Source organism: Motacilla alba, chromosome 1, assembly GCF_015832195.1.
Source record: "Motacilla alba alba isolate MOTALB_02 chromosome 1, Motacilla_alba_V1.0_pri, whole genome shotgun sequence".
Classification (NCBI taxonomy): domain Eukaryota; kingdom Metazoa; phylum Chordata; class Aves; order Passeriformes; family Motacillidae; genus Motacilla; species Motacilla alba.
In genome coordinates, this window is record NC_052016.1 from 83,661,147 (window position 1) to 83,674,103 (window position 12,957).

Genomic DNA, 12,957 nt, shown 5'->3' on the forward strand with positions numbered 1-12,957 from the left:
CTCAACAGAGTATACTGACATTTAACACAGATCCCACAGATTACTGAGGGGACAACACACTGCTGATCATATTTTGAATACACACATGCAAACACACAGAAAGAATTATTCTTCAATGGATAAAAAATGCCTCTCAAAACTTACACATGCATACAGACTAAACTCAGCTAAACTGGAAAAAACAACGCAACAAACTCCTCAGGAATCCCACCTCTCACAGAGAGCACAAAATAACAACGTCATTGTTAAACTAAAAGATCCTCAAATTCCTTCTACACACTTTCCCTGACATGCTCACACAATAAATGCAGGGGTCAGTGGTACTGAAACAAGGGACGGCAGTTCCACTCTTGTGCACATACGAAAGCAACTGACCCAAGCTATTATTCCAGTCTGAGGCACTTTTTGTTCCTAATATCCAGATGCAGCAGCTTTTTTTTTTCCCCTTTCTCTTTTTTTTTTTTTTTTAAGAAATGACTGTGGACACCTCCTTCACATTTTCCTTTTCTTCACTATTTTCACTCCATAAAGCTGCAGTCAATGTGTTTTGTGTGTAGTGAGAAGGGAATGGCACATTCAGTGGTGGTCTCAGCCACAGCCTACATTGGTGGCTCAAGTAGTCTCAGGATTAGGTCTTTGTGTGTGATGAAAGGATATGAAAAGTCAGTTATTTAAACTCAGTCAAGCTGTTGATTTTGGGGAGGAAAAAGGTTTTGCAATTCAGTTTTCCTCAATAAATCACTGCCCTTTTTCAAGGGCAGCTGCAGATAGTTCACATGTTCACAGTGTTCTCCAGAAACAAAACAGATCATGATTTTTTTTACCCCTCCCCTCAATCTAACATAGGGTAAGAAATCAAAATGAAGGGGCCATCACATTAATTACTCAAATTCACTTGAAACTAAAGCAGAAAATCAACTCTGTTAACAAGTAATAAGATCACTGAAAAATTACAAGGGCAAGAAACTACAGAGAAAATCATCCCTTTAAAATTTACCAGAATAATTTACAAAACCAACAGGAAGTCTGAAATATATTTCACCGTCCTGTATACTCAATCAGTTTACAGACATAATTTCCAAGCAGTAGTTTATCAGTTTGGGTACTCAGCTGGCAAAATCTGAGATCAGAGTTTAAAGATGTTAAGCCTCTGCAGATCTGTCTTGAGTCAGAACATGATTCAGTCTTTGATGAGGTCTCAAAACTACAGCATCCAAAACACTGGCTACTTAGGAATATCTGGGCTAATGTGCATAAACCACTATTACATATATTGGATTCTTAATTCCTAATACCCCTTCATTAATTTCAATTCCTAATAACCCCCTCAAAATTTTATTCTGTTTCTTGGCTGACCTTTTCCCCAATTAGAGCATTGTATCTTATTAGTGCTGCATTGAGCTCAACATTGCCCAGAGAAGTTGTGGATGCCCCATCCTTAGAAGTGTCCAAGGCCAGGTTGGATGAGGCTTTGAGCAATCTGGTCTAGTCAAATTTGTCCCTGTTGCTGGCAGGGGGTTTGGAACTAGGTGGTCTTTGAGCTCCTCTCCAACCCAAAGCATCCTGTGAGCCTACGATTTTACACTACAGACCCCGCACCTACCAAATGAAGTCCAAATCAACAGAACCTTATACTCCCACAGAGTTCAAGGCAGGACATTTATATCTAAATAAAGCAGATGTTTAAATCCTCTTAGAAAGTTTTAAAGCACTGTAATGGCCTTCAAACAAGTTGTCCTTTACCTGAGGAGACTGTAACTTAGCTGGAGAGCAGCTGCCAAAACCACGTAATTCCAGTTAAGAAAAAAGAGAACGAGATGCAGACAGAGGCTAAGCAGGCTAACAATAATAAAAACATGTAAGCTCACAAAAAAAAAAAAAAAAAGCCAAAACCCCACTATCTTCCCCAAACAAGTTAATTCAGCTTTTTGACTAGTCAACCTACAAACATTGATTACTACCCGATTTTACAAACAAATTTAACGCCGTATTTTTTAGAAACAGCAAGTGTCATACTGAACATAGCAATGCTTTCTAGTTTACTTTTTAGGAGATCTGGTATGGAACTTTATGGTCACCCAGAATTCATTACAGAAGATAAGTCTCAGACTTAGATGGCAGATTTTGAAGGTTTTTTTTTTTTTACTTAAATGAGCTTCAACCTGGACTCTAACCATACCATTAAAGATATCTTAGCTGAAACACCTAACTTAACCTTTCGTTTCTTCTCAATTTTTCTACTTCACATCTACCCACAGCGTTCTGTTCCAGCCACGTAGTCAAACACAGCCATAAACATGTTTTCATAAAAGAGACTTATTTTTAATTCATAAACCTTGTGGATACAGCAATAATTTCCACAAAACACAGTCAGCTGCACTAACATGAGATGCCTCATATGCTGTTAAAATTCATAAGAAGAAAGAAATTACTGCCCTCCAGTGAGGACTGATTCTCTTGCCTTCAATCTCTCAAGACAGGTGTGCTATATTTTGGTGCACTTCAAACCAAAGAATGAAAAGATGGCAGAAAACATTTAAATGCAATGCAAGTAGCTACTTTGGGAGATATTGCAAAGCCATGGGTTTTTTTAGTAAAAATTTTTAGTAAAATCTAACTAGATTTTCGAAAGAAAACACAAGGTTCATGATGCATTTTTGTGCTTGCCACATACCTTTCAACTTTGCATTAACCAGAACGTGTACAGAGACTATCCACTGTCTTGAAGAGAGTCTTTATTTTCCTTAACTCAATGGAAGATGTAAAATATTAAACTCTTTCTGCTCAAAGAATTAATTTTCATCCAGTTTAGCTATCTAGACTAATAATGCTCATGATGGTTGTAGTGCAGTGTATAAATCTTATTACCTACTCCAAAAAGAATATTATCAATTTTTAGCATTGCTTAAAAATCTGTATTTTGTGTCATTACAAAATTCTTGAAACTAGAAGGTGGCATTTAATTATTTATTTATTGGTATTTAAATTGGCTCATACTGTAGCTTTTGGGTGTCCAACCACATTGTATTTATTTGTGCTGAAATTACACACTCACTTGCCAATACAGTAAAAGAGTGGAATGCTCCACAATGATCCCAGCAATAACTCTGAAAAACGACCACTTCTTCAATGCAAATCCGCTCAAGAAAAGCTTCTACACACAAAGTAAGATGAACCAGTTACTGCATTGTTTATTAAGTTTCACTTGATTCCTCCTGACAACCATTTAAACAATGAATGTTGGGAAATGTCTCTCAAAGAATCAACAATAATGGCTGGGATCAGGGCTTTTATATCCAGCTAATACTGTTTTTAGAAAGGAGAAAATATTTCTTCCTGAAGGGATTATAAGAAGTGTTATAAAAGACACCTGCAAACAAAACAAGTGACAAAAGATCTCTATCATTATTGATAACAGTTATCCTTTGTAAAAATCTCCGCTTCATCAGAAATAAATATATATTTGCTCTTGAAGTACAAAAGCATCCACTAAGCAAGAAGCCTGCTCATCAAGAAGAGTAAATTTTAGAAAACCTGCCAAGAAGAAAGTGCTTTTTTTCTTATGGATAGCAGTGCATTAATAATCAACAGTTAGATCCTAAATTTTCTCTTCTGATGCCAAATAGAGAAGGTAAGCTTTGAACCACAGTGTCTTTTTAATAGTCTACTGGACTTGTAAAATCTACTTCATTTTTTGGTAAGCAAAAACTTTTCACTTTAAAACAAACTCCAGAATTTGACAAATAATTCAATAGCCAATTTAAAAAAAAACCCCGCATAAATTAATCAAGATGAAGGAAAATGTTTACCAAATGTGGTTTACAGTAGGAGCTTGAAAGAAGAAAACAATCACAGCCAGAGAAGCAGCCTTCACTCTTTCATTCCAGACCAGTTCAGTTTTGGAAAGCACACAGTGCCTAAAGGATCTAGTCAATGACCTAAAAAACCTAGTCAATGACTAGGTTTTCCAATGTGCTGGTAGATGTCTCACTCTGTACCATGTGCCATGCACACAGGGCAGACATTCCCTCAGCCTTCTTTTGAAGCAGATCAGTTTGCTCTGTCAAAAGTAAGACACTGCAATTCTCAAGACAGCTTGCTTCAGGGTCTGCTCCCAAAAGGAAGTATGGACAAGATCACATCAATTGTGGCTCCCTCTGCTTTTGCAGACTTCTGTAACATTTTCCCAGCAAATTCTGCATCCTCAGACAACCCCACATGCCTTTAAACCACATGCCAGGGCGTGCAAAACACCCACTCAGTTTCTTGCTATAAAACCACCACACTGTCTTACAACACAACCCTCATATTATTATTGTAAATGCACAGAACTAAAGAAAATCGTTAATCATTTTATCTCAGGATCACAGGACCCAGAGGATGCTCTGGCCATGAGCAGTACATAGTGTGAACACACACACACACAGTCCAGTCTGCTGCAAAGGGGACACACTGATGCGCACATAAACCCCTCTGGCCCAATGGACAAGCAGCACACAGCACAGGACAGATGGGTTTGACTTTGTGGATGCAAACAGTGTGCTAAGAGAAGAGGATAAGGACTGCAGGACAAACGGAACTTCCAGGCAAAAAGAAAGGCACATATGTATAGTCTCAAGACAGCTGAAATAAAGTAAGATATTCTGTCTAATAAGACAGTTAATGAGACTGAAGAAGACTTAGAATCTGTACAAACAGCAAAAAAGGAATCATTTTTATAGAAAAACCATATTGCACTTTCAAGAAGAATTTAAATTAATTAAAATTAAATTAAGTAACCATGAATTAAAAATTCTCATATTCACTGTAAGTAACTCCCTAACTCACAAAAAAACCCCAAATTACTGTAATTAATAGGTAAAATACACCACGTTCCTTTCTTCCCCAAAATGACACTTTAAAGTGGCACTGTAAAAATCTGAAAAACAAAACATACACCTCAATTTCAGCTACATCACTAAACTACAAAAACCACTTTATCTTAGTAGGTGTTTCTACTCCTTGGAGTAATTTTTTTCCCTATTTTCAAGAGTTCAGCAAGAACAATATTATTAAACTGTTCAACCTGAAATGTCTTATGTTTATTTTTAAATAAGTCAAAACAAGGTTTAGATCCTGAATAAGTTATCTTTAAGAGATGAAGCAAAGCTAGCAATAGCACCTTAAGAAACATTTCTGACCTCAGTATGACAGGTGTGATCCACTAAGTGGATCCAGATAATCCACTAAGTCTTTTTTTATCTAGCCTCCACAACTCTGTGTATTCTGTGATTCATGTTATTTTCATACACTACCATCATTCTTTCTCAGATTTATCCTCCTGCAATTTTTTACAAGAAAGATTAATAGCAACTGCAACAGAAAAATTACCTTGATGTCACATATAATCCTTTATCATTTCATCATTATCAAAATCTCAGTGCTTTGTCCATCTTTCTTTTCTGCAGCAACTTATTTCACTTGTTCCTATTAAGGCTATTATATTCACCCTATTACTACTAATCTTTTCTTTGTAAATAGCCACACCTATTTTAATCCGAAACGGTGTGGTAAGCATTTGATTCTTTGTGGAAGTAGACATGTAATTAGGTTAATCTGTGCTATCTTTTCATGTGAGCTGATTGTTTCTTTACTACGGACATATTTCTTATAACAGCAATAAGCTTGCCAGATTGCTTGGAGGCAAATCAAGAGCAATTTACCAAGCATGTAGCTGCTATGAGCTGAAATCTTGACATAATAGCAAGCTGTGTATAGCCACTCCTACCTACCAGTTATTACTCATGTTAGCTTTTTACTGACACGTTAAATTTCAACCGCACCTTTCTTTCACAAACAAGTACTTTCCTTCGACTCAGCTACATCTGTGACAAATAGCTGATCTTCAGCAAAGCACACAGGAATCTAAATGCAGAATGCAGTGCACAAGTCTCTGACAGCAGCAACTGAATTACCTGCACGAAGTCCAAGAATGTCAACGGAAGCAAGTCATCCAAGTGGCCAATGTCTTTGGAGAAACGATTTAAGATTCTTCCTACAGAAACAGGGCCAAGAAGAAAAACAAAAGTGAAGTAAGCAAAATGCCTGAAAAGATCCATGTTTTACCACTTCAAAAACAATTAAAAGGAAACAGCTGGACTTTAAAAATAAAAAGACAATTTTGGAAACCCCCATCCAGGGAGTCTCCTACAACCAATGCAATATATTTTGAAGAAGAAAAATTTTTTTACAAATGCCTTCTACCCAAATATAAAACCTTTACTTAAACAGCTAGAAAAAAAATTAAAGGGCTTTGAGGATAATATTTCAACAGAATTTAACAGGTGAAACACACATGCTTTATATGCTTAACATGGGCAGGTAAAGGTTTACAGGTCAGACAATTTAATGCAAGTTTCATCAAGCAACATCAGCTGGAATCTGCTCCTATCCTTGACTGAAACTCACTAGTGCATGCATGTCTCAGATAGATCAGAGCTGATCTAACTCATCTTTTTTAGCATTTCTATTCTCACCCCTCAACATTATACATGAATTCAAATTGCAGGCGTTTCTAAAATAAAATCTGAGATAGATTTGCATTCATGCAGCCTTACATTTATACTTATTGAAAACCTTGACAATACTGATCTTTATTAAAGCTAATAAAACAATTTTTAATCTCCTGTCAGTGAAGCATTTACATTTCTCTATTTTCCCAAGTTCTAGTTGAGTGAAAAAAGTCAGTTATATCGAGACTTCTTTCATAATTAAAGTCACAGCGTTGCCACCCATAAGTGGATTAGTATCTTTCTCTATTAATCAGTATCTCTACTCACCAGGAAAGAAACGAAACCAGGGGTGGGAACCTGGCTATTTCTAAGGTGTGTGATGCCCATACATGCATTCACATTGCTTTGTTATCTGTATATATCTTGATTCAATTATACTTTTAACTGGTACAAACATATTCACTGCACTGGCAACAAAAGACTTTTTTTTCTTTTCAAAGGAGCTCATTAAACTGAAAGCAAGTTTAAAGTTTCCACACAGTGCGCTGGCGACGTAATTTGGAGATAAGAGATACTGAAGGAACTTCTGTAGCAACCATCATGCTAGTTCTCTGCTCACAGCTCTTTTTCATTCATTTCTTTTTTAAGGGAATTTCTGTTGCAGACCAAACAAAATACAGAATACATCCTCTCCTCAGGTCTGAGACATGACTCCGAAGAGAGCTACTGGTGGCAAAGAGCTTGTTCTGCAGTACTTCACTACCCAAGGCAGTTACTTCAGGCAGCCAACAGCTGAATTCATCCTGGTTTTAGGCTTTGCACACAGAGAGGAAGGTTGTACAGCTGCACAAGACTCAGAAAAATCTCTTTCATCTTTTTCTACTAGGAATAGCATGTGGGGATGTTTCCTTTTACTTATATCAGGGTAGATACATCAGAAGAAAGTCCAAGGCAATTTTTAAAAAAACTTTCTTTTTGCCATGATTCTCTTTCATGGAAACTGGTCACAGAAGAGTGATCAAGCACATGCTGCATACACGCTGTCACTAAGGCTTCTTAATATCCTTAAATATCACATTCTAGGTTATTTTCAAATGAACCAAGACTTCACTGGCAAAAAGAAAATCATTTGAAGAGGTTAAATGCTTCCTGTTGATAGAGGTTTCTTTAGCAGCATGTCCAGGAAGGGCAGATAAGAAAAACCAGGTGGAATAACAGATTGGGCTCAGGGTATTAGAAATCTGTTCACAGCTTTGTCACTTGTCTTCTGAGTGACTTCGCTTTATTTTACAGAGCAAGGAGCACAGCAAGGAGAGGTGACAGTGCTAAGGCCCTCCATGAAAAGCTTGAGACCCACCAATGATGAGCTGCACACAAGGGCAAAGGATTATTTCCACAGTGAGCAAACCCCACCTTAATTCAACCTAAGAATCACCTTTTTGCCTTTTAACCCCAAGTAAGTTTTATTTGTAGTGGTTTCAGACTTATATAAGAAGCCATTGCGCAAAGGCCATCCCACGTGACACTGCCAGGAGGCAGAGAGGTCACTCAGGCTGGGTCCTCTTCCATGGCCACAGCAAGGTCAGCCCCATGCTGGCACCTCCAGCCATGGAGCAATGTCTGCACATTAAGAGTAACTGTGGCTCTGCTCCTCTTCCCATGAAGCTCTCTGAGCAACATGGTCATGACAGAAAACTTAGCTCAGCCAGGCTGTCCCCAGCAATCCCTGTTTTTTCTCTTCCATGTTACCACCAACCACTCCAGTTCCCAGAGGTAATCACGCTGCTAATTGCCAAAACTGCATTTTTTTGCAACTGCCTTATGGAATTGTTAAGTATAACAATGCTACTACAGCCTCTGTTTTGACAGTTCTGTGAGCTGCCACTAGGAAAGTGGAAATTAATCTGATGTTATCAATGAAACATGAAAACATCTTTTAATCTGCCTAATCCTCTTTAAAATGTAAATACAGCAATTCTGTAAAATGACACTGACTAAAATTTGAGTGAGCAAAAGAAATGGTATATGAAAAAGACAAACCTTGAAAACTGGAACCTTTCACAGTCCACTTAATACAATGAAACACTGGCAACACGAATCAGTTGCTTCCCAAATAAACATTAAAGTGAATCTCTGATAGCAGAGCTTCACTGTTTTTGAATTATCAAATTACTAAAAAATTAGTCTATTTAGTGTTGGCACATAGAAATTCTGGATAATGACACCTGAAGTCATTAAGACCAGGAAAATCTTTTATTGCTAAGAGGTCTGTATCTCCCTCCTGTACTGTTTATCTGGTGACCATTAATACTTTTCTATAGCTAAAGGCAAGCAACAAACCCACAAGCCTTAGCTTTATTTTTGTCATTGCTGTTTTTCAATTCTACTACCTCAGAGAGAGTAGAAGAGAAAATACAAGTCTGGAGATGCATTTCAGATCCTGTTCACACAGATGGAACTGAACTGGCATTTTATACAGCATGCCCTACACAGAAGGAAGGTACAGTAACTCACTAAAGCAAGTTCCTTCACCATGTGGCAGGGACAGCAACGCACCTTCAAGCAGAAGTGTTATGCTTTGGAAATATCCACAAGATGCCCCACAGCCATTACAGTATTGCATTCAAAGCAATTGCTTCATTTATAAGGATGTCTACAAGTACAAGAGGTCTATTTCACAAGGTATGAAGAAACAACTATTTCCACTTACTGGAAGCACAGTAAATCAGTGACTTGCTTATGAATAATTAAGCATGCAAGAGAAAACATTCCAGATTTAAAAGTTAAAGTGCCTATTTGAAGTCAGGACTCAAAATGCTTACAGTTATGACCACAGATTCTTCCAGAATGTGCAAATCTAACTTTTAAGAATGCTTTTTCAGACTATGGAAACTGTTGCACCTGCTATTCAAGAAAAGCAGGAGCTGCACAACTTACCTGCCCCTTCACCCAAAACCTCTAAATCCTTCTCTCCTAAACTTACAGACTATCAACATAACCTTGCCACCATAGCTCATATTTCCAAAAACCCCGAACTCCTTAAGCAAGCATCTCTGATATACATATGTATGCCAAGAAACAATCATTCTTAGATCAGTCCAGTATATCCAATTCACAAAAAAATTTAAGCTCCATTAATATCTACGTCCTTTACTTATCCCAGAGAGGGGCTACAAAAGCAAAAAGAAAATACTACACCTAAAACTTCTAAGTCAAATTTCAACAAACCACAAACAAAAAAAGTCTTTTGAGAAATCAAGGACTAAGTATGCCAATGTTACAACAGCATCCAAACTGGTGAATAGTATCTACAATTTCAATCACTCAGGCTTCCATGCAGTGTGTGCTGTTAGAAGCAAGCTGCAAAAGGGGACGTGCTCTCTTCAGCAGTCTTGTGTTTGTTTTTACATCAAATAACTTAATCAGAACACACACTGTTGTTAGATTTCTTCCGAAGTAATTAAATAACTATTCAATGCCAATTAATCACTGTTAAATAAGGGTCTGTCACCAAAGTGCTATGTACACATTTCAGACTATTTAATGGTCAAATACTTGGCAGTATCAAAGTTAAACAATGATTCATTAAACCTCCTCCCCTACACAATAGTTAGGCTAAACTTGAAGTGAAAGAATCAAAACCCTTTTGTCCTCTGTGAAAAAGACATCAAACCTCAGTAGGTGATATTCTTTTCTTCCTCGCTCTGTAAACCGCTTTAATTGCACGAATCGGAATGTGTTCAGGTGCTACAAACCCACTTTGCTTCTGCAGGTGCCTACTGATACTTTGGAATAGATGTTCAAACCTATCATACAAATAATGAAAACACTTGACTGTGCCACACCTTTTTAAAATGTTTATACATACTTTATCATGAAAGAAATACAATCCAAACTGAATCAACACTCAAGATGCAAACATCAGAAAAGGATTTTTTTTTTTTTTTAAACAAGAAACTAGGATCCTCCACTGGAATAGCCAAATGCCATCCACAGTATTCAATGTTGTGCAACCTAAATTCCAACGACCCTAAAAGCAAGAGTACATTATTTCTAAAGGTATTTGGCACTTCAAGTATACTTTCTTGGCCCGGGCATTCACTGAAATACTTCTGAGTAATACAATAGAGTAGGCACATTGATTTTCTATACCTTGCAATGAGTTTACAAAACCTTTATACCCACTTGCTTCATCACACATTGCAGAAATACTTTGTCACTACTTCTCTACTTCACTGACTCGCCTCTTTGGAAAAGAAGAAGGGTTTAAGAAAAGGGCCCTCTACAGACACAAAGATTTTGCCACCTGTGCGTGCCTGTGTGTGCATGGGTGCACAGTCTTGGAATGTGTTTCCCCTCAGAGATCAGGCTAATCCTCAGTGCAGGCAATTTTAATTGCATCACACTTTTTATTTCAATATGCAAATGTTATTAATAAATACTGCTTTGCATAGTGACCTAAACTCCTCCATAGCAATTGGCCTAAATATCCTTATCCATGTACTGCACTCACCAGGGGAAAAAAATATTCAAAATCTCTTAATCTACTCTGAAGCCAGAACACCCTCACTGCCCAGCCTCCATGGAGAAAAAGTTATATTCTCTTCCTCTCCTTGCTGTAAACTCACAGGAACCTGTCTAAAGCCAACTTGTAGTGCTAAGAATAGATTCAAGAAGGTACTTAGGCATTTATGTGTAACTAAACCTAATCAACCCCAGCTAGGATTGCACACTTGCTTGAAGGCATGTCATGCCAAGGAGATGCTTGCAAAGTAGACAATCTTTGGATGGATCCACGTCAGACATTCCCAAAGTACATACTGTGCAGCCACTAACTTTGCTGAGCAAGCAGAAGCCCCTCATGTCCCCCAACCCCCTGACAGTGTGGCAACAGGGTGGCTGGGTGCCACCACTGCAACATCCATGGCGCAGCGTGGGCTTCCTGACCCCAAAGAGAGGAATCGTGCACTCCAGCAGTCCCAATTACAGCTTGGAACACCAAAGCCCTTTTAAATGGACACCTGGTAGCAAAATAATGCTCTCAAGTGTATGTGTGGCAATAAAGGCACACTCAAAAAGTACAAATATAAGAAACAGCTGTACATAACTGGGTACATGTAAACACCCGTCTACTGAACTGCACTGAACACGCTTCCCATTCTGTCCGTGGTACAAACTGGCAGCTCCCCACAGATCTTGCTGTTAAGCTGTGGCATTCAGCAACTGATAAGTATTTACCCATGCTCAGTTCACACACACAAACACATGCACCCTGAAAAAAAAGTACTGCAACGACAAGCAGCCTGCCGTTTCATCAAAGCAATGACAAAGTGGATTGTCCGTATCAAATGTTGGCAGGAAGCAGACATTACATCAACCTTGTAAAATACAACTATGAAATCAACAAAATAATTAAAGATGGATTACCGACATTGAAATGAATTGTAAGTTTGTGAAATATTTCTTCAGAAAGAAATCTGGAAATGCATCTCCTGCATAACTGTCAATTACTGATCTACTCTGGCTTTTCTTCCATATTTCTACAAAGAAACGTCAAAAGGTCTGTTATCTTTTTTTAATATATGTTTAGCACCACATGTCCACACAAACTGCCATATACAGCATTGCTGTCTTCCCCACAGGCATCCTATAAATATAAATAAGAAATTCTACCCCATTTTTTTCCTTTAGCAGTCTGAAACTGATAGGAATATTATCACTTTCTTAGACATTTGCAAATAGGCACAGTGGTGCTGGGCCGAAATATGCTGAAACCATAATATCCATTTATCTAAACTGCCAGCATGTAATGAATTCAGGTGGGAAGCCTTCTATCCAAATTAATTTACTACTTGAAAAGGACTTTTTACACAAATGCTGTCAAACAAGAAAACAGTTAGGAAATGAGAAGAAAATACAAACACTGTGTTTGATCTTATTTTTAAGTGTAGGATTTAAAGGAAGAAGAATAACTATGATAAAGATAAGAATGGAAAACAGGCTTCTTTGGAAATGAATTTTTATTTTTACTGCTGATGGAGACATCTAAATTACCTAGTAAGAATACATTGATCCTAACTGTACAGCTGTTTCTGCAGCTTCCTAGTCCATACATACCACTGATTGGAATTACCCTGCTGTGGCAAACCAAAATAGGTCAATGCTCTATATAATTTTTTTTCTCTCTTTGGTAATTTATGTGGTAGAGTTGATTTGTCCTTTTTCCTGGGTGTACACAGAAGAGCACATGCACTAACATCTGTTATCACCAGCCAAAGCCTCCTCACATAAGATACAATGCAGAAATTACATCTTAAGTCTCCACTAAAAACAGAAGCACACAAAGGAAAAACCTTGATTGTGTGGAGGAAGAGGGGGAAGTGTAACTTTCCTTCTTTCTGAAATTGCTTTCTTGGTAAGTCTCAAAATACCTTCTGCACCCTAACTGCCTTCCCAATTGAATCTC

General features: G+C 37.7%; 1 protein-coding gene across 5 annotated transcripts in view; it reads right to left on the minus strand.

The window, feature by feature from the left end:
* ABCC4 (ATP binding cassette subfamily C member 4) overlaps positions 1-12,957 on the minus strand; it is a 142,458-nt gene that overhangs the window by 59,373 nt on the left and 70,128 nt on the right. For all 5 annotated transcript variants that reach the window (XR_005259508.1, XM_038158844.1, XM_038158855.1 and 2 more), the window contains one exon: positions 5,955-6,034. Coding sequence is in view for 4 of the 5 variants with exons in the window: in XM_038158844.1 (XP_038014772.1) it covers positions 5,955-6,034 (80 nt within the window). In the remaining variant the exon portion in view is untranslated. The remainder of the gene's footprint in view (positions 1-5,954; positions 6,035-12,957) is intronic.